The sequence below is a fragment of the Poromitra crassiceps genome (assembly GCF_964638095.1).
Source record: "Poromitra crassiceps genome assembly, chromosome: 2".
Taxonomy (NCBI): domain Eukaryota; kingdom Metazoa; phylum Chordata; class Actinopteri; order Beryciformes; family Melamphaidae; genus Poromitra; species Poromitra crassiceps.
Window position 1 is genome coordinate 55,078,726 of NC_139624.1, and position 27,491 is coordinate 55,106,216.

General features: G+C 47.4%; 1 protein-coding gene across 1 annotated transcript in view; it reads left to right on the forward strand.

Annotated features, from left to right (window-relative positions):
* lhfpl3 (LHFPL tetraspan subfamily member 3) overlaps positions 1–18,243 on the forward strand; it is a gene marked incomplete at both ends in the record, with an annotated part of 83,091 nt that extends 64,848 nt beyond the window's left edge. Inside the window, one exon of the mRNA XM_083662525.1 lies at positions 17,963–18,243. Coding sequence (XP_083518651.1) covers positions 17,963–18,243 — 281 coding nt within the window. The remainder of the gene's footprint in view (positions 1–17,962) is intronic.
* Between the last annotated feature and the right edge of the window lie 9,248 nt (positions 18,244–27,491).

Below are 27,491 nucleotides of genomic sequence, written 5' to 3' on the forward strand. Positions count from 1 at the left end.
GAAATCGGAGCGTTTTCATGGTGTTCTGAATGGGAGCGGGCAGCTAGAAAATTCCTGCTCACTTGACACTGTACATACATGTCCAAAACACAAAAATTGACACCCATCCAGCCTCAAGATGACTTCCCTGTGATAGATGGACTATGCCTCTACATGGATCAAGTGAGGTTGCCCTGGAACAATTGACTTTAGATTTTTAATCTTTATTTGAAATCGGAGCGTTTTCATGGTGTTCTGAATGGGAGCGGGCAGCTAGAAAATTCCTGCTCACTTGACACTGTACATACATGTCCAAAACACAAAAATTGACACCCATCCAGCCTCAAGATGACTTCCCTATGATAGATGGACTATGCCTCTACATAGATCAAGTGAGTTTGCCCTGGAACAATTGACTTTAGATTTTTAATATTTATTTGAAATCAGAGCGTTTTCATGGTGTTCTGAATGGGAGCGGGCATGCTCACTTGACACTGTACATACATGTCCAAAACACAAAAATTGACACCCATCCAGCCTCAAGATGACTTCCCTATGATAGATGGACTATGCCTCTACATGGATCAAGTGAGTTTGACCTGGAACAATTGACTTTAGATTTTTAATCTTTATTTGAAATCGGACCGTTTTCATGGTGTTCTGACTGTTTGGAGCAAGCTTAATATAATAATATAGAAGTAGTTAGTACTACAATACCAAAGGATATTGTGGCGACCCAGAGTTTGACATGTCGGTGGCGATTACGACGTTACGTGAAGGCAGCGGACCAGCCAGTGTGTAGGGGACTTCCGGTCTCGGGTGGGTGACAGAGTCGGGAAATACGAGGAAGCGGACAGGACGTGTGTGTAGCTAGGAGCTGTGTGTGTAGCTAGAAGCTATGAGTGTGAACCAGGAATAAAGACTGTACCAAGTATTGCCTCTTCTCCTCCTCACTTAATGATCCTGGGAGCGGATTATTACATTGGTGTCAGAAGTGTTAACTACGAACTTTGCCGCTCGCCTCGTGCGGTAACATCAAAAAAAGAGGAACGGAGAAACGGACTGTTGCTGCTCGTCGCGGAGGTTCCAGCCAGCTGCAAGCTAATCGGGCTGGATTTCCCTCAAGTAGGCCGGCTTGAGTGCTACAGTTGGCGTGTGAGAAGGGGCAAGGAGGAGCGGAGAAGAAGTGAAAATTAACGCCTTGGAGGATCGGCCAGGCGTGGGCGGCTAGCTGTGCGTGCTAGCTGGAGGCTAGCTGGTGTGCTAGCTGGGGGTTAGCTGGTGTGCTAACTGCTACAAACACCACGTGGAATGGCACACGTTGGTGGACCCTCGTCGTTGGACGGGGGGAGGGAGGAGCTACCGACTCCGGAGTTCAGCGCGGTACTGGCTGGCATGGAGACACGCCTGAAGCAGGAGTTCAGCGCGGTGCTTGCCGGCGTGGAGGCCCGCTTGATGCAGGAGATCAGACGGCTGTTGGAAGCGACGCCTGTCTGGGCAGAGGAGCTTATGAAACGGCTGCAGGAGGTCACGCAGCACAGAGAAAAGCGGACGGAGGAGCCGCAGAGACTGTGTTGGACTTGTGGAGCACAGGGTCATCTGGCGAGGTGGTGTCACAGCATTCATTCGGGGCAAACCAGGTATGTGGAGCAACGGTACTGGGGGCGCCCGGGTGTCTGTTGGTCGTGCGGGGCGTTTGGACATCTGGCCAGGGAGTGTCCAGAGGCTGTCAGAGGACAGAGGACAGCGAGAGAGGAGAGATGCGCAGGCGGCTGGCAGGTGAGACTCTGTTGGTCGTGTAAGAAGCCTGGACATTTGGCCAGGAACTGCACTGAGTCTGTGGAGGACGAAGGAGGGACACAGGCTGAAGAGAACATTATTCGAGTGGGGGCACTGACGATTGTGTCTCCAGAGGAGAATGTGTGCAGCCGGGGGGAAGAGGTCATTCAGGTCAGGAGAGTGTGGACTGCGTGTCCAGATGGACGGGTGTTGCTAACGCCGGAGGAGCCTAGCTGCTCTGCAACCCCCACGGTAGAGGACATCATCTGCAACGCTGTTACGGTCGGGAGAGCAACGCTCGTGTCTCCGGGTGAGCGAGAGGGGTCAACGGCGGAGGAACCAGCCCAACCTGACTGCTCCACACCCCCCACGGTTGCTGTGAAGGAGGCCAAGGTGGAGATCGCCGTCGGTAGTTTTCTCCTTACTGGAATGAAAAGGCCGCCCCCTGGGGGTGGGGGATGGGAGAACTACTGTGTAGACTTTGGGCTGACGGGAGACGACGTGACCATCATGGATGTCGACGTGGAGGAGTGGAAACGCAGGCAGGCGGAGGACGCGGACATTGGTCCGGTGCTCACGTGGGTGGCGGCCGGGCGCCGACCCCCTGGAGAGGAGATTCACATGTTTTCCGGTGCCACGAAGGGACTGTGGAACATGTTTTCGGACCTGCGTCTGGATGAAGAGGGGATGTTGGCGAGGAAAGGACACGGGAAGGAGGGGTCCCGGGCGGTTGTGCCCAGCTACCTGCGGGAATTGGTCTTGCGGTGGATGCACAGGGGCCCCGTAATCGGTCATCTCAGACTCAAAAGGCATTTCGGGCCTGAAGAGACACTCAGCCGCATCCGTAGCATGTACTACTGGGGCAAACAAAAAGAGGACGTGCGGAGCTACTGCAGTGCGTGTGATGACTGTAGGGCACAGAGGGGGGACCGAAGAGAGTCACCCTGCGAAGGACTAACCCCACTGGGGGTTGGGAGGGACTAGAGTGCTTCAGATGGGACAGAAGCTTTGAAAGGGGGGATGGAAATGGTGGTGGTTTAAATGGATAGAAATGTGTGTAGAATTTAAAGGAATGGGAATGTTAAATTGAAAATGTCAATGATGTAGATGATGGTGTGTGGAAAAAAAGAAAAGAAAAGACTGTTGTGGGGAATTAGAATTTAATGTGGGGATGGAAAAAAGATATTGGGGAAAAGTGTTGATGTGTTGGTGTGTTTTGGTACAGGGGGATATGTGTGGGTTGTGGGTGCCCGCGTGGGAGCGGGCCTAAGAAGGGAGGGGGTAATGTGGCGACCCAGAGTTTGACATGTCGGTGGCGATTACGACGTTACGTGAAGGCAGCGGACCAGCCAGTGTGTAGGGGACTTCCGGTCTCGGGTGGGTGACAGAGTCGGGAAATACGAGGAAGCGGACAGGACGTGTGTGTAGCTAGGAGCTGTGTGTGTAGCTAGAAGCTATGAGTGTGAACCAGGAATAAAGACTGTACCAAGTATTGCCTCTTCTCCTCCTCACTTAATGATCCTGGGAGCGGATTATTACAATATATAGATTTTCCATGTGTATTTTTATTCAATTTGTGTGATATAACTTCAATTTGTGTATTTTATCGAGTTTGAATGATCGCTTTTATTCTGAAAAATCCTGACCGGAAGTAAGAAATTCCTGCTCAGAAATTCCTGCTCATTTGACACTGGCAGCCAGACGAGAACGCAGAATTAAATGGAAGAAACTTATCTCGTCTTCCTACATCACGGACCAACTCCTGCTCTTTGTTTAATGACGTACATGTGGATTGTGAAACGCACAATTTAACGCGCGCATTCATCATTATCGCGTCGGGGAAACCTGTAGCCTACATGCATGCTGGATTGAAGGGTAGGTAATGACACGGTGTGGTCCTTCTGTCTTGGAGGCTTGTAATTAAAGAGTTTGGAGAGCATCTTGATAGCTGGAATATGCCCTGCCAGTAATGATCTGGCAGGCACATTTTTGGACATGTTCTGTTTAGACATTTCCTCTGATAGATTTCTATGCGAGAGGCAAACTCCAGTGGGGTAGACATAACCAGTATATACTGTTGCTAAGCCTGAGACGTTTATGTCATTTAGCTAATGCTCTTATCCAGAGGGACATGCAGTGAGTGAGTGTAGTCTACAATTCATGAGGAAACATGGCTGTACAGTAGGTAGACCTAGCCTATATATCAAACAGGGACCTTCTTGGTATGGGATGCTGGCCCGAAACTTTAGACCAGGGGTGTCAAGCTCATTTTAGTTCTCAGGCCACAAGTGACCCAATTTGGTCTCAACTGGGCCAGACAAAGAAAATCAATGCATAATAACCTATAAATAACAACACCTCAAAAAAAATCCCATTTCTTTAAGTGTAAAGAATTACAGGTACATTTTAAGAACCTGTTTTTATATAGGATTATTATCTCACCTACCATATATAGATAGGTCTATCAAACAAAATTATCAAATCTAGTGTATGTAACTGTGCATTACAATTGACGCTAACTCTGCAATTTCTCTATAGTCAAGGGGACTGAAAATAGTTTGCCAGTTAGTGATGAAAAACAGGCTACTTAATATTTAACTTGCTCCTGAAACCAGTTGGTACCACTTAGCCTTCACAAGTCAGATTGGATTGAAGGATTTCTCAGTGCAATTTTCATACTTTGCAAGTCATCCTGTGGGCCGAATTGGACCTTCTGGTGGGCCGGTTCTGGCCCCCCGGCTGTATGTTTGACACCCCTGCTTTAGACCTACACCACCAGCACAGACAAAGATATCATGAGAGGCAACCAGCTGAGATGGAGGAAGACAAACGATACTGTCTCTTTGATCTGACATTTCCTCTCTTCCAGTTAAGCTCTTTAAAGATTTGCGGTTGTGGCAGCTTGCAGCCCAGTCTATTATTATTACAGCTTTAAACTTGCAAGAGCAAATTGTTTACACAGGAGAGAAGTGTGCACTGCTCACTGTGCCAAACCCTATCATTTACAGTAAATCAGAGAAAATCTAGCCTAAAAAGGCACTCGTATATTGTTTTTCAAAAGTTCAGTTCGTGTTTATTGACTCGGAAAGGTATTTTTCTGCCACAAAGTATAAGGTATCAGAAGGTTAGTTTAGCCAATCTCTACTCTGCCTTCCCGGCGCCGTCCTTTTGGAATGGTGAATGTAGGAGGAGACCAGTGGTTACAATCATCTGACATTTATTTCTGAGAATTAATCAACAACAGACAGGGCCGCTGGAAGTCAATTTAAGCAGGGGGTGTTTTGTTTTTTGTTTTTTTTGCCATATTTAGAGGAATATCTCATTTTAAATTAACATTAGGATACTGTTGTGATGTAATTATATATATAGCATGATGATATAGCATGATGATAATGCTCTATATCTCCCTATTTGCTCTGAATACACCAGTTAACATGACACAAACTTAACATGATAGAAATATTATCAGCAAACTTAATGACTAGACTAATTATTCTGATCTGAATGCATATATCAAGAAACATTGACTCCTCTCTTTGCTGTATAGTGGGAGGTGCATTTTTGAGTAGGCTATTAAAATAGCATGTCAAGTTCACATTTCTTTATTGCCAGATTAAACAATTTGTATTGGTTGTTGGTTGGTTCAACACAGCATGCGCGCTTCTTCTTCTCTAGCCTACAAGCATGTAACTTCCTTGATTGTTATTGTTGATAATTCTATTTAAATAGGCTACATTTTCATTTCCCGAAACATTCTTAAACAAGAAAGGAACATAGTGCACTGCAAAATATTTTTAATTATATTTGTAAAAGAAAAAGAAAAAAAAATTGGGGGGGGGGGGGTACTCAAGTTACTCATCTACACTCCTGGAAAATTGATCATCCAGGAAATAACAAGGAAGTGTTGTATTTCTCCCTGGGAGCGTCAGACTGACAAACAGAGACCACTAGCAAGCCAAGGTAGGTGAAGTCTGTTTTCTATAGTGAGTAAAGCCCAATTTATGCTTCATCTGCCGACACTTTTGAAACGGTCGCCGACAGAAATGAGGACTTGAGTCGACACTTTCAAGTGTCGGCGAGCAGTGTCTGCTACCTAGTGAAATGTCTAGTGTCGCTGACTACGTCATGATGTGTCGCGCAAGTCTGATTGGCTATATAGACGGCACGCGCTTGACTTCCTTGTTTTGGTTTTCACTCGATTTAAATGAATGGACGTGTCCCCGCTATTTTTATCAGCCTGTCCTTGATGTATGACTTCGTGAAAATCACAAAGAACATTGTGACCAATTTCCCAGAGAGAGAGGAGGTGAGTTGTGTGTCGTTTATATGCGGCTGCAGCCAAGTACATTACATCTTGCCTCCGAGATGGTTTCACTGTACGTTCCCTCTCTTTTCTTGGCTGTCTGCTTATAGCGTTCGAGTGTCACGTGACGGTTGAACCGAGGCGAACATTCACTGAAGTATAAATGCAACACCATGAGCGACACTTTCTTTTTCGTCTACGACCATGTGCTGAGCGACACTTTCTAATAAGTATAAATTAAGCTTAAGGTGTTAAACACCATGATCATTGAGTTGGTTGAAAAACAGTCTTTATTTTAAGTTATAATTTGTAAATGAACCTCATTAGTCAACCATAGTTTACTTTGGAAGTGAATAGGGGCAACATCATGCGCCCTGCATCTAATACCTGTGATCATCTGACTGAGGTCAAGATCGCGCAACTCTAGTAGTAGGCTATCACATCTCCTTGTTGCATTTTTAAACTGGCAGATGGGGGACAAAGGAACATTCAAATTGTATTTGTTTACTCACCTAATTTGGCTCTCTTCCAAATAATCCAGCCACGTAACATGAAAATAATGATCACTGGGACATTGAGTGGCTTTTAAACATGAAGTCTGGATAATGTCTGGCTAGCAGCTAGCAGGATATTTTCCGGTTTTACCTTTTTAAACATGAGGGGTCTTTGTTTAGAAACAGCTGGAAATGGTCAGTATTCTCTCTGCCAGGGGGGGGGGGTGCGGGAACATGCACGTTATTCCCTACAAGGCAAATAGTTGTCGTGTCGGCGGCGGCGCTGCGCTCAATTGAAACAGCTTTAGCGAATCTTTAACCAAACTCCATTCAAAAACATGCTGTTTTAACTCGAGGGTCCATTCCGACCACGAGGGGTGGCATTATGCCAAAAATGAGCGCTTCCGCCTTTGTTACATAAAGCCGCCCAGTCAAAATAGTGGTCGGACCGTCGTCAATCACTGTGGGTGATTTATTTTACAAGTGGCATTCAAGTCATATCTGACTAGTTTTCAATGTATTTCTCCCCACAAAAGTTAGGCTAGGCCTATGTCTCACTTTTTCTGACATGGATCAGCAGCGCAGCAGTAAGCTCTCTCCTCTCCTCGGTGTGATGGACCTGCCTGCCTGCATAGCTGAAGCGCGTTGGGATCCCTATATGCTCTACCAAACAATTCAAAGCCGTTTGCAGCACTTGAGGAAACCGTGAGTTTGCTTGTTTAATTCGTTGATATAAGCGATTGCCCGAACGATTCATTAATTAATAAACTAGTGAACGTGAAGTGCCACCACCCGCCCACAGACATGATCGGGATTATGAGCTGCAAGAGTTAAACAGCACCCGCTTTTCCTATTATGCGGATGCTATACCGGCGACCGAGATGAATATTGTAGCGAATCAGTGTTACACATACAGTGGTGAGCAATGGAAGTGTCTCGACTACAGATAGGAACTGATGTGTGGGAGTGTTACTGGGGGGAACACTATGCTTGTGGGAGACTTCCGGGGGAGACTGAGCATGCGCGGGCAGTCTCCGGATACCGCCTAGAGAGAAGCTGCTAGCTATGAGCGTGACAACCGCCAAGAGTTGTAAATATGAATAACTGTGAATAAAGAACCCTGTACCAGCAAGAAGACTCTGCCTCTTCAATACCAGGAACGCTACATTGGCGTCAGAAGTTAAACTGTGAATATTGCCTCCAGAATCGGCGAGATGGTGAACAAGTTCCTGAAGAAAGAGCGGAGAAGAATCAAACGAGAAGTGGGAAAAGAAAGAGCCGAGGCAGACAGCCTGGCGTCCGAAGAGGAGGATGACTGGGTAGACGCAGCCGCTACTACAGAGACCCAAGCGGAGCAGACAGTAGGAAGCCGGGTGCTGGTGAGGATGAAATCCGAGCTAGACGGCGCTGTCACCGTAGCCACGGAAGCTATCCCACGGCCCAGAGAAGCTAGCCCGCGGGTCAGCGAAGCGGGAGAGGGAGCGGAAAACCTGGGGCTGGTGAGAGTGAAGACCGAGCCTGTTGACGTTGCCGCCGTAGCCATGGAGGCTATGCCGCGGCCCGGCGAGGCTAGCCTGTGAGCCAGTGACAAGGACGGGGCACGGATCGAGGCGACACGGGACGGCGGCCGCCGGGGAAAGAAGGAAGTGACGTCGCCGAAATACAACGGTAAAGGCGAGTGGGAGCCATCTTGCACGATGTTTAACGTAGCAGCGGACATGAATGGCTGGTCGAGGGAAGAGAGAGCCAGTCATCTGGTGGTGTCCCTCGAAGGCGAAGCTATAACGTGTGTGGCGGCAATGGCAGATACAAAAGACTTAGACGTGGTGACGGCGGCCCTGAGGAGGCGTTTCGGCCAATGCAAAGAAGAAGGCATCGTGGTCGCGGAACTGTGTAACAGGCGTAGACGACCAGGGGAGTCGCTGCGGGCGCTGGCAACAGACATTGAGATCCTCAGCCGGCGCGTATACAGCCGGCTGCCGCCAGAAGCACTGGATGAGTTAGCCCGAAATTACTTCATCCAGGCAATCGTGCCGCGAGGCCTAAGAGAGCAAGTAATGCTGCAACGGCCAAAGACACTAGAAGTAGCACTGGAGTTGGCGTTTGAAAGAGAGACAGTGGAGGGCTGGGCCATGGATCGAGGCGACACCGGGAGAGCTGTCCCCGTGGTGAGAATGGCAGCGGAGAGCCCGTTACAAGAAGAGCCAGCGTGGAAGATGGCGTTGGCAGAGCAAGGCAACATGGTGAAAGAACTGTCCGAGTCAGTGCAGCAGCTAAAAGAACAACTGCTCCGCAGCGCGACCCTGCAGCCCAACTCCGCTCGGCAGCCCACCCCGCGGAACAATAGCTGGGGCAGAGGGAGCACAATCTGCTGCGGCTGTGGGCGCCCCGGACATCGGGAAGCAGAGTGCCGCTGGAGAACGTGGAACCAGGGAAACGGCACAGGGCCCGTCCAGATAGGGCGAGACGGGTCTCCGATGTCACAGTCCCCGTAGCCACGTCGTCGCAGGAGGGAGCCCACCGACATCAACGGGGAGGTGGGGCTCCGCCTTCCCCTGAAGTAGACGACATCGCCGGAGCTGTCAGCATGCAGAGCGGGCAGCGCACGATGAACGGCTGCCATGTTCCAGTCTACCTACAGGGGAGATACTGTGTCGCCCTGGTGGACACGGGGTGTACGGCAACGCTGGTGAACGTCAACATGATGCCCGAGGGGACGCGTCTGGAGCAGCCAGCGGCACAGCTGCTGAGGACAGTATCCGGTGAGTTGATGCCAATGAGGGGAAGGGGGTACGTAATGATAACAGTGGGGGGACAGACAGTGAACTTTCCCGTGTGGGTGGTAGAAATGGCGGGGCCCTGCATCCTGGGGGAGGACTACTTGACGCTAAACCAATGCACAGTAGACCTAGGGAAGAGCACATTGACATTTGCAGGGGGGCCAGTAGTCCAGATGGGCCACCCTCCCACCGCTCCAGGGGAGCGGCCTAACGTTAATAACATCACTGTATACCGCGTCACCGTAGAGCACGAGCCCCACCCAGCAACCCAAGCACCTACCACAACCCAGACCCCTGCCCCGCACCAAACCCCTCCCCCAACCCAGACCCCTGTCCTGCACCAAAACCCTCCCCAAAACCACGCCCCTGGCCCACCTCCGAACACTTGCCCTCAGCCAGCGCTACAGGCGGAGGGGGAGACCGAGAGGTTAGAGATGCTGAGGGGATTGCACCAACGCCAGAGTGAAGGGTTAGAACCCCAGCAGAGCGATGAACTGTGGCGAGTACTAGAGGAATATAAGGACATTTTCGCGATGTTGGACGATGAGCTAGGCTGTACCCACCTGGTGCAACACCAAATAGACACAGAGGGGGCGCGGCCCATCAGGTCGTATCCCCGTCGAGTCCCAGCAGCAAGGAGGGATATAGCGAACGAAGCTGTAGAGAACATGCTGCGGGCGGGGATCATCGAGCCGTCAGAGAGCCCGTGGGCGTCGGGGGTAGTGTTGGTGAAGAAGAAAAATTGCTCGAAGATGCGGTTTTGTGTAGACTATAGGGGGCTGAACAAAGTGACTAAAAAAGACGCGTACCCGCTGCCCATCATCGAGGAGCTGTTAGACGTGGTGGGGGAGTCATCCTGGTTCTCATCCCTAGACCTCCGCAGCGGGTACTGGCAGGTGCCCCTCTGCGATGATGCCAAACCAAAGACCGCCTTCCGCACCGAGAGAGGGCTGTGGCAGTTTCGAGTACTCAGTTTCGGCCTGTGCAACGCACCCGCAACGTTCGAGAGGTTAATGGAGAAACTGCTGGGAGACATTCACCAAACCGAATGCGTCGTATACTTAGATGACATCTTGACACACGGGGGCTCGTTTCAGGCAGCGGTGGGGGCGTTACGAAAGGTCCTACAGAAGATAGCAGAGGCGGGTCTGAAGTTACACCCAGATAAGTGCCACTTCCTGAAGAGGAGGGTGGAGTTCTTAGGGCATGGCATCGGCGCGGGGGGCATTCGCACCCTGGAAGAAAAGACACGGGCACTCGTAGAGTGGCCCACCCCCAGAGACAAAAGAGAACTCGAGAGCTTCGTAGGGTTAGCATCCTACTATAGGAAATTCGTAAAGGGATTTTCTAACATCGCCGAGCCACTGTTCCGGCTAAAAGAAAAGAACACAGACTTCCACTGGACGACAGAATGCCACCAAGCTTTCGAAGCCCTCAAGAAAGTGCTGACCGAGTCTCCGGTGCTTAGAGCACCAGACCCCGCACTGCCGTTCCTATTAGACACTGATGCCAGCAATGGGGGTATGTGGGCCGTGCTGTCCCAGACGGGGCCAGACGGGGAGCGGGTGGTGGCGTACTTCAGCAAGACATTTGATAAAACAGAACGAAACTACTGCGTCACACGCCGGGAGCTCCTCGCCGTCGTAGAAGCACTAAGACACTTTAGATACTACCTCCTGGGACAGCCTCGGTTCACCATACGGACCGATCACTCGGCGCTGCAGTGGTTGTGGTCCTTCCGAGAGCCGGAGGGGCAGGTGTGCCGCTGGTTAGAAAGGATGGCGGACTACAACTTCACCATAGAGCACAGAGCAGGGGCGCACCACGTCAACGCAGACGCCCTGTCACGACGACCCTGCGCAGAGAGGGGGTGTGTGTACTGCGAGAAGAGAGAAGGGAGAGAGAGGGAGCTCCAAGAGGAAGCAAGGATATGCCCTAACCATACGGGGGATGGACCAGTGTGCAAGGCGCTGCGGATGGCAGAAGCGGCAGATTGGAGGGCCCATCAAGAAAACGACAGGGAGCTGTCACCAGTACTGCAATGGGTAGAAGAGGGCCAGAAGCTGCCGTGGGAAGAGGTGGCAGGGGTCACCGACACAACCAAAGGGCTGTGGTCAGAGTTCGACACCCTGAGATTGAGCAGCGGGGTGCTGATGAAGTCCTGGAAGGAGCCAGCGACGGGAGAGAGCAAGTGGCGGAAAGTAGTGCCGACGACGTTGAGAGAGGAGGTGTGCAGGAGCTGCCATGGAACTGTAGGGGCCGGGCACTTTGGGGTAAGCAAAACCCTCCGTCGCATTAGGCAGGGTTTCTATTGGGGGAGGATGAGGAGAGACGTGCAGGACTTTTGTCGACGCTGCGACCTCTGCGCAGCGTACAAGGGTCCGTTAGACCAGTCTCGCGCCCCGCTCCAACAGCTAGCAGCAGGAGCTCCCATGGAGAGGGTGGCGGTGGACGTGATGGGACCGTTTCCGCGCACAGACAGTGGAAATCGATACGTCCTGGCCGCCATGGACTATTTCACAAAATGGCCAGAGGCATACGCGCTGCCCGACCAGGAGGCGGGAACGGTGGTCGACGCACTGGTGACGGGCATGTTCAGTAGGTTCGGAGCACCGGAGACCCTCCACAGTGACCAAGGGAGGAACTTTGAGTCACGAGTGTTCGCCACCATGTGCGAGAAACTAAACATAAAAAAAACACGGACCACAGCATTGCACCCCCAGAGCGATGGCCTGGTGGAGAGATTCAATCGGACGCTGAAAAAGCAGTTGGCCATCCTCACCGAGGAGCACCAGAAAGACTGGGACACGCACCTGCCTCTCATCCTCATGGCCTACAGATCTGCCACCCAAGAGTCCACCTCCTGCACACCCGCCCTGCTCATGTTAGGCCGAGAACTGCGGACGCCAGCAGAAATGGCGTTCGGCAAACCACCAGATGCACTGGATGCGCCCCCGGGGCGAGAGTACGCCAGGAGGCTGCAAGATCGATTAGAGTCCGCTCACAACTTCGCTCGAGACCAGCTGGAGAAAGCGGGCATGAGACAGAAAAGGAACTATGACGTGAGGGCAAAGGGAAACCATTTCCAGGGGGGGGAGTTGGTCTGGGTGTACACACCCCGGAGAAAGAAAGGGCATAGCCCTAAACTGGACTGTCACTGGACAGGCCCATGCAGGGTCCTGGAGAGAATGGGGGAGGTGGTGTACCGAGTGCAGATGCCACTTGGTGGCAAGAAGGTACTCCACCGAGACAGGTTGGCCCCGTACCGGGAGGGGTGCACCCTTCCCCCAGTTCTCGGCCGCCCAGCGGTTTCACCTAGACGTGCTGGGAGGAGGAATCTGTTTCCACAGAGAGGGGCGTCCGGCTATGACCGGACGGCCACCACCCAGGGACTTGAAGTCTCAGAGACACTGCAGATGGGATCAGCCCCACAGGCAGAATCACAGAGACTAACATGGCCACGGAGAGAGCCACGGGCTCCAGGACACTTGGAGAACTTTGAGCGGTACTGAAAAAAAAAAAAAAAAAAAAGGAGGAGGATCGTGGTTGGAAATGTTGTAAAAGAAAAGAAAATAATGTACATGGCATGAGATATTGTGGGGGATGAAAGATGTGGGAGAAGCTAGAGATTGAAACATAAAATGTGGTTAAAAAACAAAAGAAGTTGCTAAAAGAAAGAGAAGATGTTTGGGTGTGTTTTGGTACAGGGGGATGTGTGGGTGTGGTGTCAACGTGGGCGTTGACCTATTGTTGGGCGGGGAGTATGTAGCGAATCAGTGTTACACATACAGTGGTGAGCAATGGAAGTGTCTCGACTACAGATAGGAACTGATGTGTGGGAGTGTTACTGGGGGGAACACTATGCTTGTGGGAGACTTCCGGGGGAGACTGAGCATGCGCGGGCAGTCTCCGGATACCGCCTAGAGAGAAGCTGCTAGCTATGAGCGTGACAACCGCCAAGAGTTGTAAATATGAATAACTGTGAATAAAGAACCCTGTACCAGCAAGAAGCCTCTGCCTCTTCAATACCAGGAACGCTACAATATGATACGGACTCGCGGGAGTGTGCGTAGGCCGGCTAATTGTTGTTTAACATGCAGGCCAACCGGCTAGGAGCGGGTTATAATACGGATTCCACTGCATGTTAAGAAGTGGCTATGGTTTGTAAAGTGCCACCACCCGCCCACTCAGACATAACAGCTACATGATCTGGATCATGAGCTGCCAGTGTTAAACAACAGCCGCTTTTCCTATAATGCGGATCCTATACTAGGCGCTCAGATGGTCATGATCCGCACTCGCGGGAGTGCGCATAACCCGGCTAATTGTTTCTAAACATGCAGGCCAACCGTCTAGGAGCTGGTTATAATCCAGATTCCACTGCATGTTTAGAAGGGGCTATTGTAGGGGGGTACTGAGCTGAGGTGTAAACTACTAGTGCTAAGCTGTTTGTTAATAGGTCTGTTGATATGCAAAAAAAGCCCACTAGCATAATGCTAAGTGGCTAGCAATCTAGGTAATGTGTTAAATGGTAGCCAATGTTTAGAATAGCCACTGATATGCTTGTTGCAGTGTTGCTTGCTATGTGTGAAGGTTAGCTTTATTCATGGTTGCCATACAGTTTATAAAGTTAATTCCTTTAATTTATTTGGTACCTCATTAACCTCAAGTCACTCTTAGATTATTGTTTTATTTATTTTGTGTGGAGGTGGAGAACAGAGGAACTGTGAGAAGAAGCTGTATCTGCTAAGAAGCACACACAGAGACACACACACACACAGAAGAAGAAGAAGAAGAAGAAGAAGAAGAAGAAGAAGAAGAAGATTGAATCTGACAAATTGATTAAGCTTTAATAAAAGTACTTTTTCCAACAGGTCCCTCAGTATTTAATTATAATTTAGGTGAGTTTGTGTGTAGTGTATAGTTCGGGCTGTGTTTCATTTTGGCCTGAATTTTTGGCCTGAAATTCGCTTGGGTCAGGGCCCCTGGTAAGCCCCCAATGTCTTCAGACCCTAGAAACACCCCTGTCCTATATAACAGCTCCAAATGTTTGCTTGAAAGCATCACGGATTAGATCCTTGGTTCCTGTCTTTCAGGCTTTGGCAGAGACTTTTTCTTGTATGCAAATTTAGACTAAAAATGTTTGTACCAAAGATCAAATGCTGCTTACAACAGGAATATAGTAATTACAAGCTGAGTGCACACGAGCGACCCAACAAAGCGGTAAATATGATTGAGAACGTGTGATTTAAAAAAAATGATAGCCGAGTTGCTGAGACGTGGCGTTCAGGAGGCAGAGAGCATGGGAGCCGTGTCAACACCCGATGATAGAAGTTATCAATACAATAACTTTTTAATCAATTAAAACGACATGCCTGGTGTGCATTTTCCTCATTATTCTGCCCCTGCAGCAGAACGCAGCATAGCCTGTTCTACAATAAAACATACAACCACAACCCAAACAAGAAGAATAAGAAAAACTACACTGGGTACAATTTAAACCAAAAATGGGAAGATATTTGTGACTTCCAAACTCAAAAGTAGGAGCTTAAAGGAACAGCTCGCCCAAAAATGAAAGTTCTGTAATAATCTACCTCATGCCAGTTGAACCACAGGTGAAGTGTGTCCATATAACACACGTGGGCAGTTGCCAGCACAACTCCACAGCAGCCTTCTATAAAACAGCTGAAGTCAGTGGGGACCTAGTCTCAATGCCAGATCCATGAGAGTTCTTACGCTGATACACTACGTTACTGCATGCTGCAGATCTCTCTCTGGGTCTGGGACACTTTCCCTGAGCCAGCTGGGGTCGGAAGTAAATCGTTCACTTGGCCAGTGATTGGCCAGTGGTGGATTCAGTCTTCCCCAATCAGTAACGACTTTGCGATCAGACGACAAAGGAGGCCCAGCCCATTTTTCGAACCGCTCTCTCATTGGTGCTATGACCTGTCACTCATTCAGTTTCAACCCCCTTAGACCCGCCCTCAAACCCCAGAAGTGGCTGTGAAGTGTCACAGACTCATTTATGTAGTATGCGGAGTGCAGCGATTCAACGTAATATTTGAGTCTGGGGAGAGGTGGGGGACGGACGAGTTCCAAAAAGACCTATATTTATAACATAATTTTTAAATCGTGATTTGTGACTACAGCTGATTTAACAAATAATGGTGTATGTCTTTCTATTCACTGTGATTGTTTGGCTATTTTTGTTTTTGGAACAAATGGGCCACATTGATTACAGTTATTTTTGGAGAAGGCTGGTATGAAGTTGTGCATGCTGACAACCTCCCTGTGTCTTATGGACAAATTTCACCTGTGTTTCATTGATGGTGAGTAGATGATGAGAGACTTTTCATTTTTGCGTGAACTATTAATTTAAAAGCACCCAGCAGTAGGAACAACACACCAAATTCTGTTTTATGTTGGATTATTCCTTTGTTTCCCCCCTCTGAGAACATTGATCTCCAAACTCAGGGAGGCTGCCAGAAAAAGTCAATAGACCCGCTGCCTCTTGGGAAATGTAGGCGTGGTATATGGATTAGAGCGCTTTTACATCAATACTGGTTATTATTAGGTAGCTTGTTGCCGCAGTTATTGGTACAAATGTGAGCAGGATGAGCAGTTGCAGTTTAATTCATGACCAACAGAAAAACAGATCAGAGGAAGAGGCGTGACTCACCCAGCTCCTGTTAGATGACTGTCCTCTCTAACAGACTGTCCTCTCTAAGAGACTGTCCTCTCTAACAGCCCCTCCTTTCTAACAGCCCCTCCTTTCTAACAGACTGTCCTCTCTAACAGCCCCTCCTTTCTAACAGACTGTCCTCTCTAACAGCCCCTCCTTTCTAATAGACTGTCCTCTCTAACAGCCCCTCCTTTCTAACAGACTGTCCTCTCTAACAGACTGTCCTCTCTAACAGCCCCTCCTTTCTAACAGACTGTCCTCTCTAACAGACTGTCCTTTCTAACAGCCCCTCCTTTCTAACAGACTGTCCTCTCTAACAGAATGTCCTCTCTAACAGACTGTCCTTTCTAACAGCCCAGTCTGTCATCAATAGCCATGCAGCAGAAGGCTAATGAAGGCAGCCAGAGTGTTATGACATGTGGAAACTATATATATTATCACTGTCTCTCTCTCCATACCAGTGCCACCTCATTCCTCTTCTCTCCACTTTCCTTCCTTCCTTCTCTTATGTCTGCTAATACCCGTCTCTCTTCCTTTCACTATCACAGAAATGTACAATGTATGAATGAACAAGAAATGAATGAAAAGTGGATATATGTTTTTATGTGTCTTCATATTGAGCACATTCAGTGATATAAGGGTAAATAAAAAGGCGGGTAAACTGACCTTTAACAACCACCAATATAAAGCATTATTTTATCCATTTCTCCTCAAAAAGCTATCCTCATATAACTCACATCAGTTTGATTCTGCATTATGTACGATGTGAAATTACATAAAGATTTTTTTCTTTTATGAAAATAAAAGCATTGTGTAAAGCGTTGAGCTGGGTTGACACTCCACTAACATCCCACTACATCCTGTATATTGCACATTTCTTATGTTGTGCACTTTTTACACACAGTATGTATGTATATATATATATATATATACACACACAAAAACACAGTATATATATATACATACACATACACACATATATATACTGTATATATATATATACACACACACACACACACACACACACACACACACACACACACACATCTCTATCTATCTATCTATCTATCTATCTATCTATCTATATATATACTGTATATATATATAAAAAGAGAGGTGTTTTTTTAAATACGCAGTATCCTGAAACCAACTTAAATTCCTCCCTTGGTGGACAATTACCCACACCGCAAACCTTAAAACTGTTCCCTCCCTCTCAGGGGCGTATGCAGAAATTGAATTATAGGTGGGCCTGGATCAAATTGGGTGGGCCTGGATAGGAAGGGGTGCAGATGCCCGGCCAAAGGCCGGGCCCATTCGGGTGGCCGGCCGAAGGCCGGCCGCCCGAAAAATTTGACGTGTTATTTTACTAAAAATAATGCATTTGACCATCATTTCAAGTAGAATGATACCACCCAAGCAAGAATATTTCAAGTGTTTCAAGTGCTTTACTGAAATATTTGGACCATATAATGATAATACAATTATCTCAACCTTAAAAGGTTACATATAGGTGCCAAATGTTGCATACATGAATGCTTATACTTGTGTGTATACTGTTACTTTATACAGAAATTAGAACCACTGATCCATATACTGCTGTGAGTTTAAAAAATAACAACACTGAGGCTGCTTCAAGTTTGAACAAGACGCCCTCTGGTTTATTTATCCACAGAGAGAACAAAATTCCTAGATGTCATGAAGTTGTCTGTGTTGTCATGCATTAGACTCTGGAGATGATGTGCCCTGCGTTTTTACAAAAGTAACAAAACCATTGGCTAGCAATGCAGCAGCAAGTTTGCCTCTAGAAAACAACCAATTTAATTTTTTTTTTTTTTTTTTTTTTTTTTTTTTTGGGTGGGCCAGGGCAAGAAGTGGGTGGGCGTGTGCCTACCCAGGCCCACCCGTAGATACGCCCCTGCTCCCTCTCTCTCTCTCTGTCCCCCAGGTACATGCCTGATTCTGGGCTGCATGATCTACCCAGATGGCTGGGACAGCGACGAGGTGAAGCGGATGTGCGGCGAGCAGACGGACAAGTACACGCTGGGGGCCTGCTCGGTGCGCTGGGCCTACATCCTGGCCATCATGGGCATCATGGACGCGCTCATCCTCTCCTTCCTGGCCTTCGTCCTGGGCAACCGCCAGGACAGTCTGATGTCTGAGGACCTGCTGGGAGACAGTAAGAGAGTGGTCGCTTCACCGCAGGGTTCAGAGATAGTGGTTCGCTGAGACACAGCCAGTGCATGGCAGACCGGGGTTTGGGATAATCCAGTTGGTGTCATTATTCCATGGATGCTGAATCATTTTAAATGGGGTTATGATTTTTATTTTCTGAAGCCCAGTGAAAAAGATGAGAGAGGAGCTGGCGTTTTTTAAACCTTTATTTATACATTTATATATACTCTTTTTCAGGAGTGCCCTGTTCACATTCACACACAAATTCACACCTGGAAGCTGACCAGTACAACCACAGTCTGATCTGCTGGCCGCTCAGCAGCTCCACTGGAGCGGTTGGGGTTAAGGGCCTTGCTCAAGGGCTCAGTGGTGGTAATGAGGGAGGGGCAAGAACTGCTTTTTCACTTTCCCCATCCAGATTTATCCTGCAGATCCCGGAGATTGAACGAATGACTTTTTGGTCACAAGTTTGCTACTCTAACCTTTAGGCCAGTGGTTCTCAAACTTTTTCACATCAAGGACCAAATTAGACCACAAACCTCTATTTGATAAAGGTGCGTTCACACCGACCTGTAATGTTTTTAGCTGGCATCGAGTTTACATACAAAGTCAATGCAAACGAGTGATTGAGCGTATATTCGCCCGGGAGAAAAATCGCTGGGCGTCCGAGTGACAGCGACAGAGCGATAGGGCGAAAATTCGCTCGTCGCCCGAGATGAAATATCCCAACTCGAGTGGAATTTCGCTGCCAACAGTCGCTTGCTGCTTAACGCTGATTGGCTGCCGCAACCCCGGAGTATTTATTCATTCTTGCATCGGGGGAAAACACCGTTGTGTTGTTTGCGTTTTCATCCTGTCTAACGTTAGAGCTGTGTGCTGCTTGTTTCTTGACAGTGAAGATCTCGTTTCTCAAGCTCGCTGCACCCTGCCCACATCTATCAGCGTGCTGCCAATTATTGTGCACAAATAGTCTCTCCCTCTCTCCGAACACCTCGGCCCGAGTGCGCTCCCGGTTTGCGGAGCGATTTAAACACAGTGACAGAGCGATTCCAAAGGGTTGAATCGAGCGACAGGGAGAAAAATAACAGCTTAAGATTTTGTCCCAGGGTCTCCCATCTGATAAGATTTTAGCTTTTGTAACGACCCTCCCACTGTCCTGGCCCTTTTGCAGGAGCCTGGTGTTGGGATCATTAGGCCATTTGAATGGTGTTATGTCGTAATTACTACGTGGTAAGTAGGAGCTTCTGAGGAGCACGTGAATGCAGCATATGAGCTCCATTCTAGCTGACTCAGTGCCTGAAGGTCTTCTTTTTTTTCTTTCATTATGATTATGTTTTCTGATTTTTCCACCATGCTTCCTCCGACACATGCGCAGTTGCCAGCCGCCTCTTTTCACCTGACAGCGGGGAGCTTCACTGGCAGCACATAGCATGTGGGAGGATCACGGCTATTCCCAAAATAGTTGTACATTCTTGTCATTGTGTTACTTATGGTTGGAATTCTAGTGAAAATAAATTATTACCCTTTTGGCTGGGGACCACCTAAAGGACCCCTGGGGGTCCCCAGACCCCACTTTGAGAACCACTGCTTTACACCACCACTGCTAGCTAATGTTATATGCCTAGCACTTCATGCTACTAACTGAAGAAACGTAAACGCGTTATCTAGGTGAACAAGTGCAGCTGAAGTTAAAACTATAAATGCTAGCCTACAGCTAGGTAAGCTAGTTAAGTAGCCTGCTGACCTTACATGGGAATGCATGGGAAAACAATAAGTCATTGCATTTATATTCTGACCTGAGTTCCTTCTTTACATTCAAGTTTGCCATCTGAGGTTTGACTCAACCAATGACATTATTTCTGCCTCCTGAGCAGCTCATCCTCTGAGAAATGTTTGTAGAACAAAAACACCAATCTGCTATTTAGACCAGTGGTTCTCAGTGTGGGGTCCAGGGACCATCGAGGTGCAATCTCATGGAGAGTGAAAAAGGTGACAGATACCAAGACAGACACAAAACCGCTCAGAAATCAGTCACAAAAAGGTGACTGTCACCTAAAGGTGACTAGTTTGCATCCTCAATGGTCCTTGAGGGGGTTCTAGGTGGGGGGGGGGGACAGAAAATTGCTGAATTGTTCAAATAAAACCACAAGTTCACACAATTAGAGAATGTAGAAGAGTGTATATTTTCATCATAATGTCACTGTTATCTCTCTACCTATAGTGCAGATAGTCATGGAATTCTGGAGAAAATTATATAACAATAAATAAGGCTAGGTCAAAACCTAGCATATGGCCAGCGCAGAAAAGCATTGACGAGCCTGTTGGTTGTAGCAGGCAGCGACATTGTTAAAGTGGAGGGCTGTCGGTCACAAAAGTATGAAGGATATAATGGAAAATCAGTATGGTAAGAAAGCCCTAGAAAATAATTATTTAATTATGTAGTTGCATTTAATAATTTGTATTATTATAATACATTAATGTGTGTGTGTGTGTGTGTGTGTGTGTGTGTGTGTGTGTGTGTGTGTGTGTGTGTGTGTGTGTGTGTGTGTGTGTGTGTGTGTGTGTGTGTGTGTGTGTGTGCGTGCGTGCGTGCGTGTGTGTGTGTGTGCACACGTGTGTATTTATTGTGAAATTCTAAAAGATGTGTATTTGTCGCATTAAAAGGACCCAGGCCCGGCGTTGGGGGGGCCTGGCCGGGGCCGGGCCCCCCCATTCCCCAAACTGGCCCCCCCATTCAAAAAAAGATTTTTTTTTTTTTTCTTTTTTTTGCTAAAAACGTTTTTCTGTTTTAAAGTTTAAAACGGAATCTGGCTGTCATTAGGCATTGATTAACTGAATGCTATTGCTAACTGTTACTTTGAACATCCATTTGCAATGATTCTGGCTGGATATTAACTATTGTAAATTTGTCACAATGAATGCAATTTGTGCACAATGTGTAAATACATTTAATATTAATTGTTTAGGCCTAATTATTTGTAAAGTCACAACACATTGGAGATGTGTGTAGTTCTTCATAGATGTAGCCTCTTCATTTTGCTCTCAAATGCACCAGGTTGACGAATTTTACTTTAAAATGTACAAAATCTTCTTCCGGGGGAGAATCTTCGCGGACCCCCCTTGGGTAGCTTGGCCCCCCCAAGCTAGGGGCAGGCCCCCTCTGTAATTTGGGTCTGGAGCCGGGCCTGAAAGGACCCCACCCCTCTCTATAGCCTCATGGTGCCTTTTCAACTTATATTGTTCTAATTACATCTCTCCCAATTAGCAGTATCCCAAAATCAAAGTTCATGATGAAATAGCCTACACTGCGGTGCGGACTTTCAAAAAACCACAAAATAAGTTTTGAGCAGCACAGTCCACACATGCTGTGTGCTGTGGTTTGGTGAAGATTGGACAAAATTAGAAGACGAAATAGCGATTTCTGTAAAATAGGCCCCACCCACAACACTTTGCAAGTCGATTATATTGCAACGGTGAGGTCTTTCAAAAAATGGCAAGACAGGTTTTGTGCAGGACAGATGTGGTTTGGTGAAGATTTGACCAAATTTGAAGGAGAAATAGCAAAAAAATGCTTTTGGACAAAATTCTAAATGGCAGAAAATCTAGTTAGACGGAAATGGGCGTGGTCTATTCATAGCTTTCAAGGGGCGTTACGTGCTGCCGGGAACGCCCACCTGGCGGTCAAAAAACAAACTTGTTCATTCGCTGCCAGCCAAGTCGACTAGTTTCTCACGCAGTGTTTGTTCAGCCGTTTGTACACACGTCTTTGCAGCCAACATTTCCTCAAAGGTAAGCTCAAGTAACGTTACAATAATGATTAAAATACCCCGTTAACGTTACTTGAGCTTACCTTTGATGAAATGTTGGCTGCAAAGACGTGTGTACTTTAATGGTAGCCATTTGCCCTCCCCAGCGACTGAACCTCCTCCTGTCTGAGTTTTCTTTCTCCGACGGCATTCTGTAAAAGCACAAGCCAGGCGAAAATGCCGGATACCTGTTGTGCTATCGGTTGCACTAACCGACGAGGAGACACGCCTGGCTTGTGCTTTTACAGAATGCCGTCGGAGAAAGAAAACTCACACACACACACCCACACCCACACCAGTCCCCTTACGAGGGAACTGCTTTTTACTGGCAGAGCTGTGCTGCGCGTTTCCAATATGAAGCAGACACTGGAGTCACGGTGCAAAGTGAATCGATTCACCGTGTCAGTATGTCACTAATGAAACAGAGCTGTGCTGCGTTTAAATATTCCTGACTGGAAACTGGAGGAAAAAAGACCGCTTTTTGATGCATCTGCGTCTGGTCAGTGTTCAGCGCCATTGTTGTTTTGAGTTTTGACCGCCAGAAGGGGCGTTCCTTGTACTTACGTAACGCCCCTTGAAAGCTATGAATAGAGAAAGAATGTTGATCGTAGAAGCTATGGTTCCAAAGTTATGGACCAAAACGTAAAGAGTGCAGCTATAGCGCCACCGTGAGGTCACCGGTGCAATTTTTTAGGCCAGAGTAGAAAGGTACTCTATGAACCTATGTACCCAATTTGGGAACTGTCGCTCTTATGGTTTGTGAGCTACAGGTACTTATTGTTGCCATAGCGCCCCCTATAGTCAAAATGACACAATTGTTTTTTTATGAGCTCAGAGTATATAGCTGCACACCTCTACCAAGGTTCATTCGCAACGGACAATGCGTTCCGGAGTTAGGGCGATTTTTGTGAACTAGGCAACGGTGCGGTCTTGCAAAAAAAACAAGAAATAAGTTTTGTGTAGTCCACACACGCTGTGTGATCTGGTTTGGTGAAGATTGGACAAAATTTGAAGGAGAAATAGCGAAAAAACGCTTTTGGGGAAAATTCAAAATGCCGGAAAATCTAGTTAGACGGAAAAGGTTGTTATAGGGCCTGCGCCACTGCGTGCGCTGGCCAAAAGTATATGATCAGGATTGGGTCCAAGAGACAAAATCTCATCAAATGGGGGTCCCATGGCTCTAATGTGTAATAAATTAGGGGTAAGACAGTGTGCAAGTTTTTTTTCTTTGTTCCTCTCCATAATCCATGACAGGTTTTCAATAGTAACGAGCAGCACACATCAAAAACAGCACCTGTATCCTGCTGCCAGGCCACACACACACAGACACACAGACACACACACACACACACACACACACACACACACACACACACACACACACACACACACACACACACACACACACACACACACACACACACACACACACACACACACACATTAATGTATTATAATAATACAAATTATTAAATGCAACTACATAATTAAATAATTATTTTCTAGGGCTTTCTTACCATACTGATTTTCCATTATATCCTTCATACTTTTGTGACCGACAGCCCTCCACTTTAACAATGTCGCTGCCTGCTACAACCAACAGGCTCGTCAATGCTTTTCTGCGCTGGCCATATGCTAGGTTTTGACCTAGCCTTATTTATTGTTATATAATTTTCTCCAGAATTCCATGACTATCTGCACTATAGGTAGAGAGATAACAGTGACATTATGATGAAAATATACACTCTTCTACATTCTCTAATTGTGTGAACTTGTGGTTTTATTTGAACAATTCAGCAATTTTCTGTCCCCCCCCCCACCTAGAACCCCCTCAAGGACCATTGAGGATGCAAACTAGTCACCTTTAGGTGACAGTCACCTTTTTGTGACTGATTTCTGAGCGGTTTTGTGTCTGTCTTGGTATCTGTCACCTTTTTCACTCTCCATGAGATTGCACCTCGATGGTCCCTGGACCCCACACTGAGAACCACTGGTCTAAATAGCAGATTGGTGTTTTTGTTCTACAAACATTTCTCAGAGGATGAGCTGCTCAGGAGGCAGAAATAATGTCATTGGTTGAGTCAAACCTCAGATGGCAAACTTGAATGTAAAGAAGGAACTCAGGTCAGAATATAAATGCAATGACTTATTGTTTTCCCATGCATTCCCATGTAAGGTCAGCAGGCTACTTAACTAGCTTACCTAGCTGTAGGCTAGCATTTATAGTTTTAACTTCAGCTGCACTTGTTCACCTAGATAACGCGTTTACGTTTCTTCAGTTAGTAGCATCAAGTGCTAGGCATATAACATTAGCTAGCAGTGGTGGTGTAAAGCAGTGGTTCTCAAAGTGGGGTCTGGGGACCCCCAGGGGTCCTTTAGGTGGTCCCCAGCCAAAAGGGTAATAATTTATTTTCACTAGAATTCCAACCATAAGTAACACAATGACAAGAATGTACAACTATTTTGGGAATAGCCGTGATCCTCCCACATGCTATGTGCTGCCAGTGAAGCTCCCCGCTGTCAGGTGAAAAGAGGCGGCTGGCAACTGAATTTGCACACATTAGATAGGCCTTCCATCATGGCACCTGCTCGGCTGCAGTGCTTGCCTCCATCACCAGTGGGATTTTGGATTGGGAAGTGGCATAGAGCAGCGAGTCTCACCCTTTTTCCTATCAAGGACCCCTGATTTAATCCACATTCTTGCCACGGACCCCGATTTGATCAGATTTTCTCTCTTGGACCCAAATCAGAACATTTTTTATTGTCAGTCAGATATAATTTTGACCCTAATAACTACCTGTATATTGTCAGGAGAGATAACAGAGAAACTATGATCAAAACGGTCACTCTTCTAGTCTGTAATTGTGTTCTTGCAAATTAAATAATGGTGAAGTTTAACAATTCATCAGTTTGCTGGGGACCACCTGCCTGGAACCTCCTCTGGGATCCCGGGTGGTTCCCGGACCCCATGTTGAGAACCTATGGCCTAGCCCTAGAGCAAGGGGGAGAAAGGGAGAGAAGACGAGAACTGCATTAAGATTCAAAGCGAATGGCTGAAAGGGTGAGAGAGAGAGAGGACGATGCCGAGCAGATGAAAAAAGGCAATGTGGGAAAAGAGAGCGACATGGGGGACAGATGTAACGGCATTGTGTAGGTGGTACTTGCAGCAACCCATGTTAAGGGCTTGTCCAGGGGTGGATTCGAACTGCTGACCCTCGGCTTGGGAGTCCAGCATGTTAACCGCAACACCAAGAGAGCTAGCTCCCTTGGCGGAGCTGGTTAACATGCCTTTATACCTGGGGAGTGAGTTTAACCAATCCACTCGCTACCACTCGGGACTCACCAGGAATCCGTGCTGATTCAACTCGGTTACACTCACCCCACACCCACTGGACATCCGGGTCACGGCACCAATGTGACGGCATTGTGTAGGTGGTACTTGCAGCAACCCATGTTAAGGGCTTGTCCAGGGGTGGATTCGAACTGCCGACCCTCGGCTTGGGAGTCCAGCATGTTAACCGCAACACCAAGGGAGCTCTCTTGGCGGAGCTGGTTAACATGCCTTTATACCTGGGGAGTGAGTTTAACCAATCCACTCGCTACCACTCGGGACTCACGAGGAATCCGTGCTGATTCAACTCGGTTACACAGAGATAGAGCGCGACATGGGGGAGAGAGAGAAGGATGGGTGACAGAGGGACATAATGCAGCAATAGAAGGGTTAATTGAAGCCCGGGGACGCTGGACACAGTCATGAATTACTAATGGCTGCCTGTTTACACAGCTTGCTGCCAGCCTGTCTAAATGAATCACAGACAAGCTATCAGCTATTAGCACATACAAGCAAAGTGACTGGGAGGAAGGAGCCATTATCAACCAAGGCACCAGAGAGAGAGGACAAGACTGAGGACGGAGGGATAATGAGCCCAAATTGTGGGAAGAGACAGAGATGCACATGAAATATGAAGGGGAATGTGAAAGTGAAATAGGCAATTTGTCAAATATCAGCAGGAGTAATAAGTGGAGGGTGTTTTTGTTATGAAGAAAACAGTGGCACCTGTCCAATTTAGAGACTCGATCCTCATTCATTAATAATCACTCTTATATTGTTGTATCTCTCATATGTGTACACACACACACACACACACACACACACACACACACACACACACACACACACACACACACACACACACACACACACACACACACACGAGGGGTGTACTAACACTGGACCAGTGACTGGGATTCTCGATTAGTTTTATAATACTGCCACCTGCTGGTTGAGAGTAGCCTACATGGAGCAGCAGAGATTCTTCTATATCTGGTTGTTGTGCATACATGTATGTTACATCTCCAATGCTCTGTGATGTTATCTTTTCCATGCTGAACTAACTGGTTTCTCTCTTCCCACAGAACATGGTAATAATGCCATATAATGCCTGGCAATGGCAAAGCAGTCACACACACAGGTAAGGATCTTATTTGGGTGCAATGTAGCCTAAGCATAGTAACAGATGTGAGAACATTAATAAATACATCTACAGCTACTCTGCTACTACTAATAGATTAAATAATAAATTGTATTAATAGTGTTGTTGTTGTTTTCATTAAAAGCTACTCCCAAAGAAAAAAGGGATTTAATTAAGATCAGATGAAACTCAACAGAAAAAATGAAATCCAAAATAAAGAAGTGGCAGGCTATTTACCAGGCCTAATCAATTAGATAGATGAATTTGTGTGCTTGTTGTAGCGTAGATCAGAGGGAATATTTGATCTGCACTCATTCCTCTTGTTGTAAACCACATTCATTCATTCATTCATTAATTCCGGCAGACTCCACATCACGTTGCCTCTCACCCACAGGTCTCGCTGCGTAGACCTCGCTGGGATGCACAGCTGACATTTTGGGGCATGAAGAGGCAGATCAACAGCAAGGGGGCCAAAGGAGGATGCCTCTCACATACACACACCCCGTCTCTGTCAAATAGCCTTAGCCGTGACAAATGATACGTCTTGCTCTGAGTTCACCTGTGTTGACTTGACGCAGTGCCACTGCATCGTCTTCAGTTCAGGCTTTTCTCCATGTTCATTAGATGGATGAGACGCCAGTTCACAGGTTCAGCTGAAGCATACGTGCTGTCATTCCAAAATTAAAGGACTCTTCTTGCAGAAAGTCAGCTCCGGGAATCTCGTTGGACCAAAGCCGGGTGATCTAATTCATTCACAACAAATTAAGCAGACTTTGATCGACACAAATGAGGACTAAAAAGACTTCAGGTCAAAGCTGTCAGACCTTCTCTTTGTTATCAAGTCATCCTGTCAACACGTATACCATAACACATAACTACTCCATGCACAGGACCCACGTCTGGATTTGGGTTTGACATAAGTGTGTGACCTTTGGCTGATCCAAAAGGTAGAGGCTTCTGTGCAGGAGTGTTGGCTAAAGAAAATACAAGCATTTGACCTGGCCTGGGGCACAGAAGCAATGGC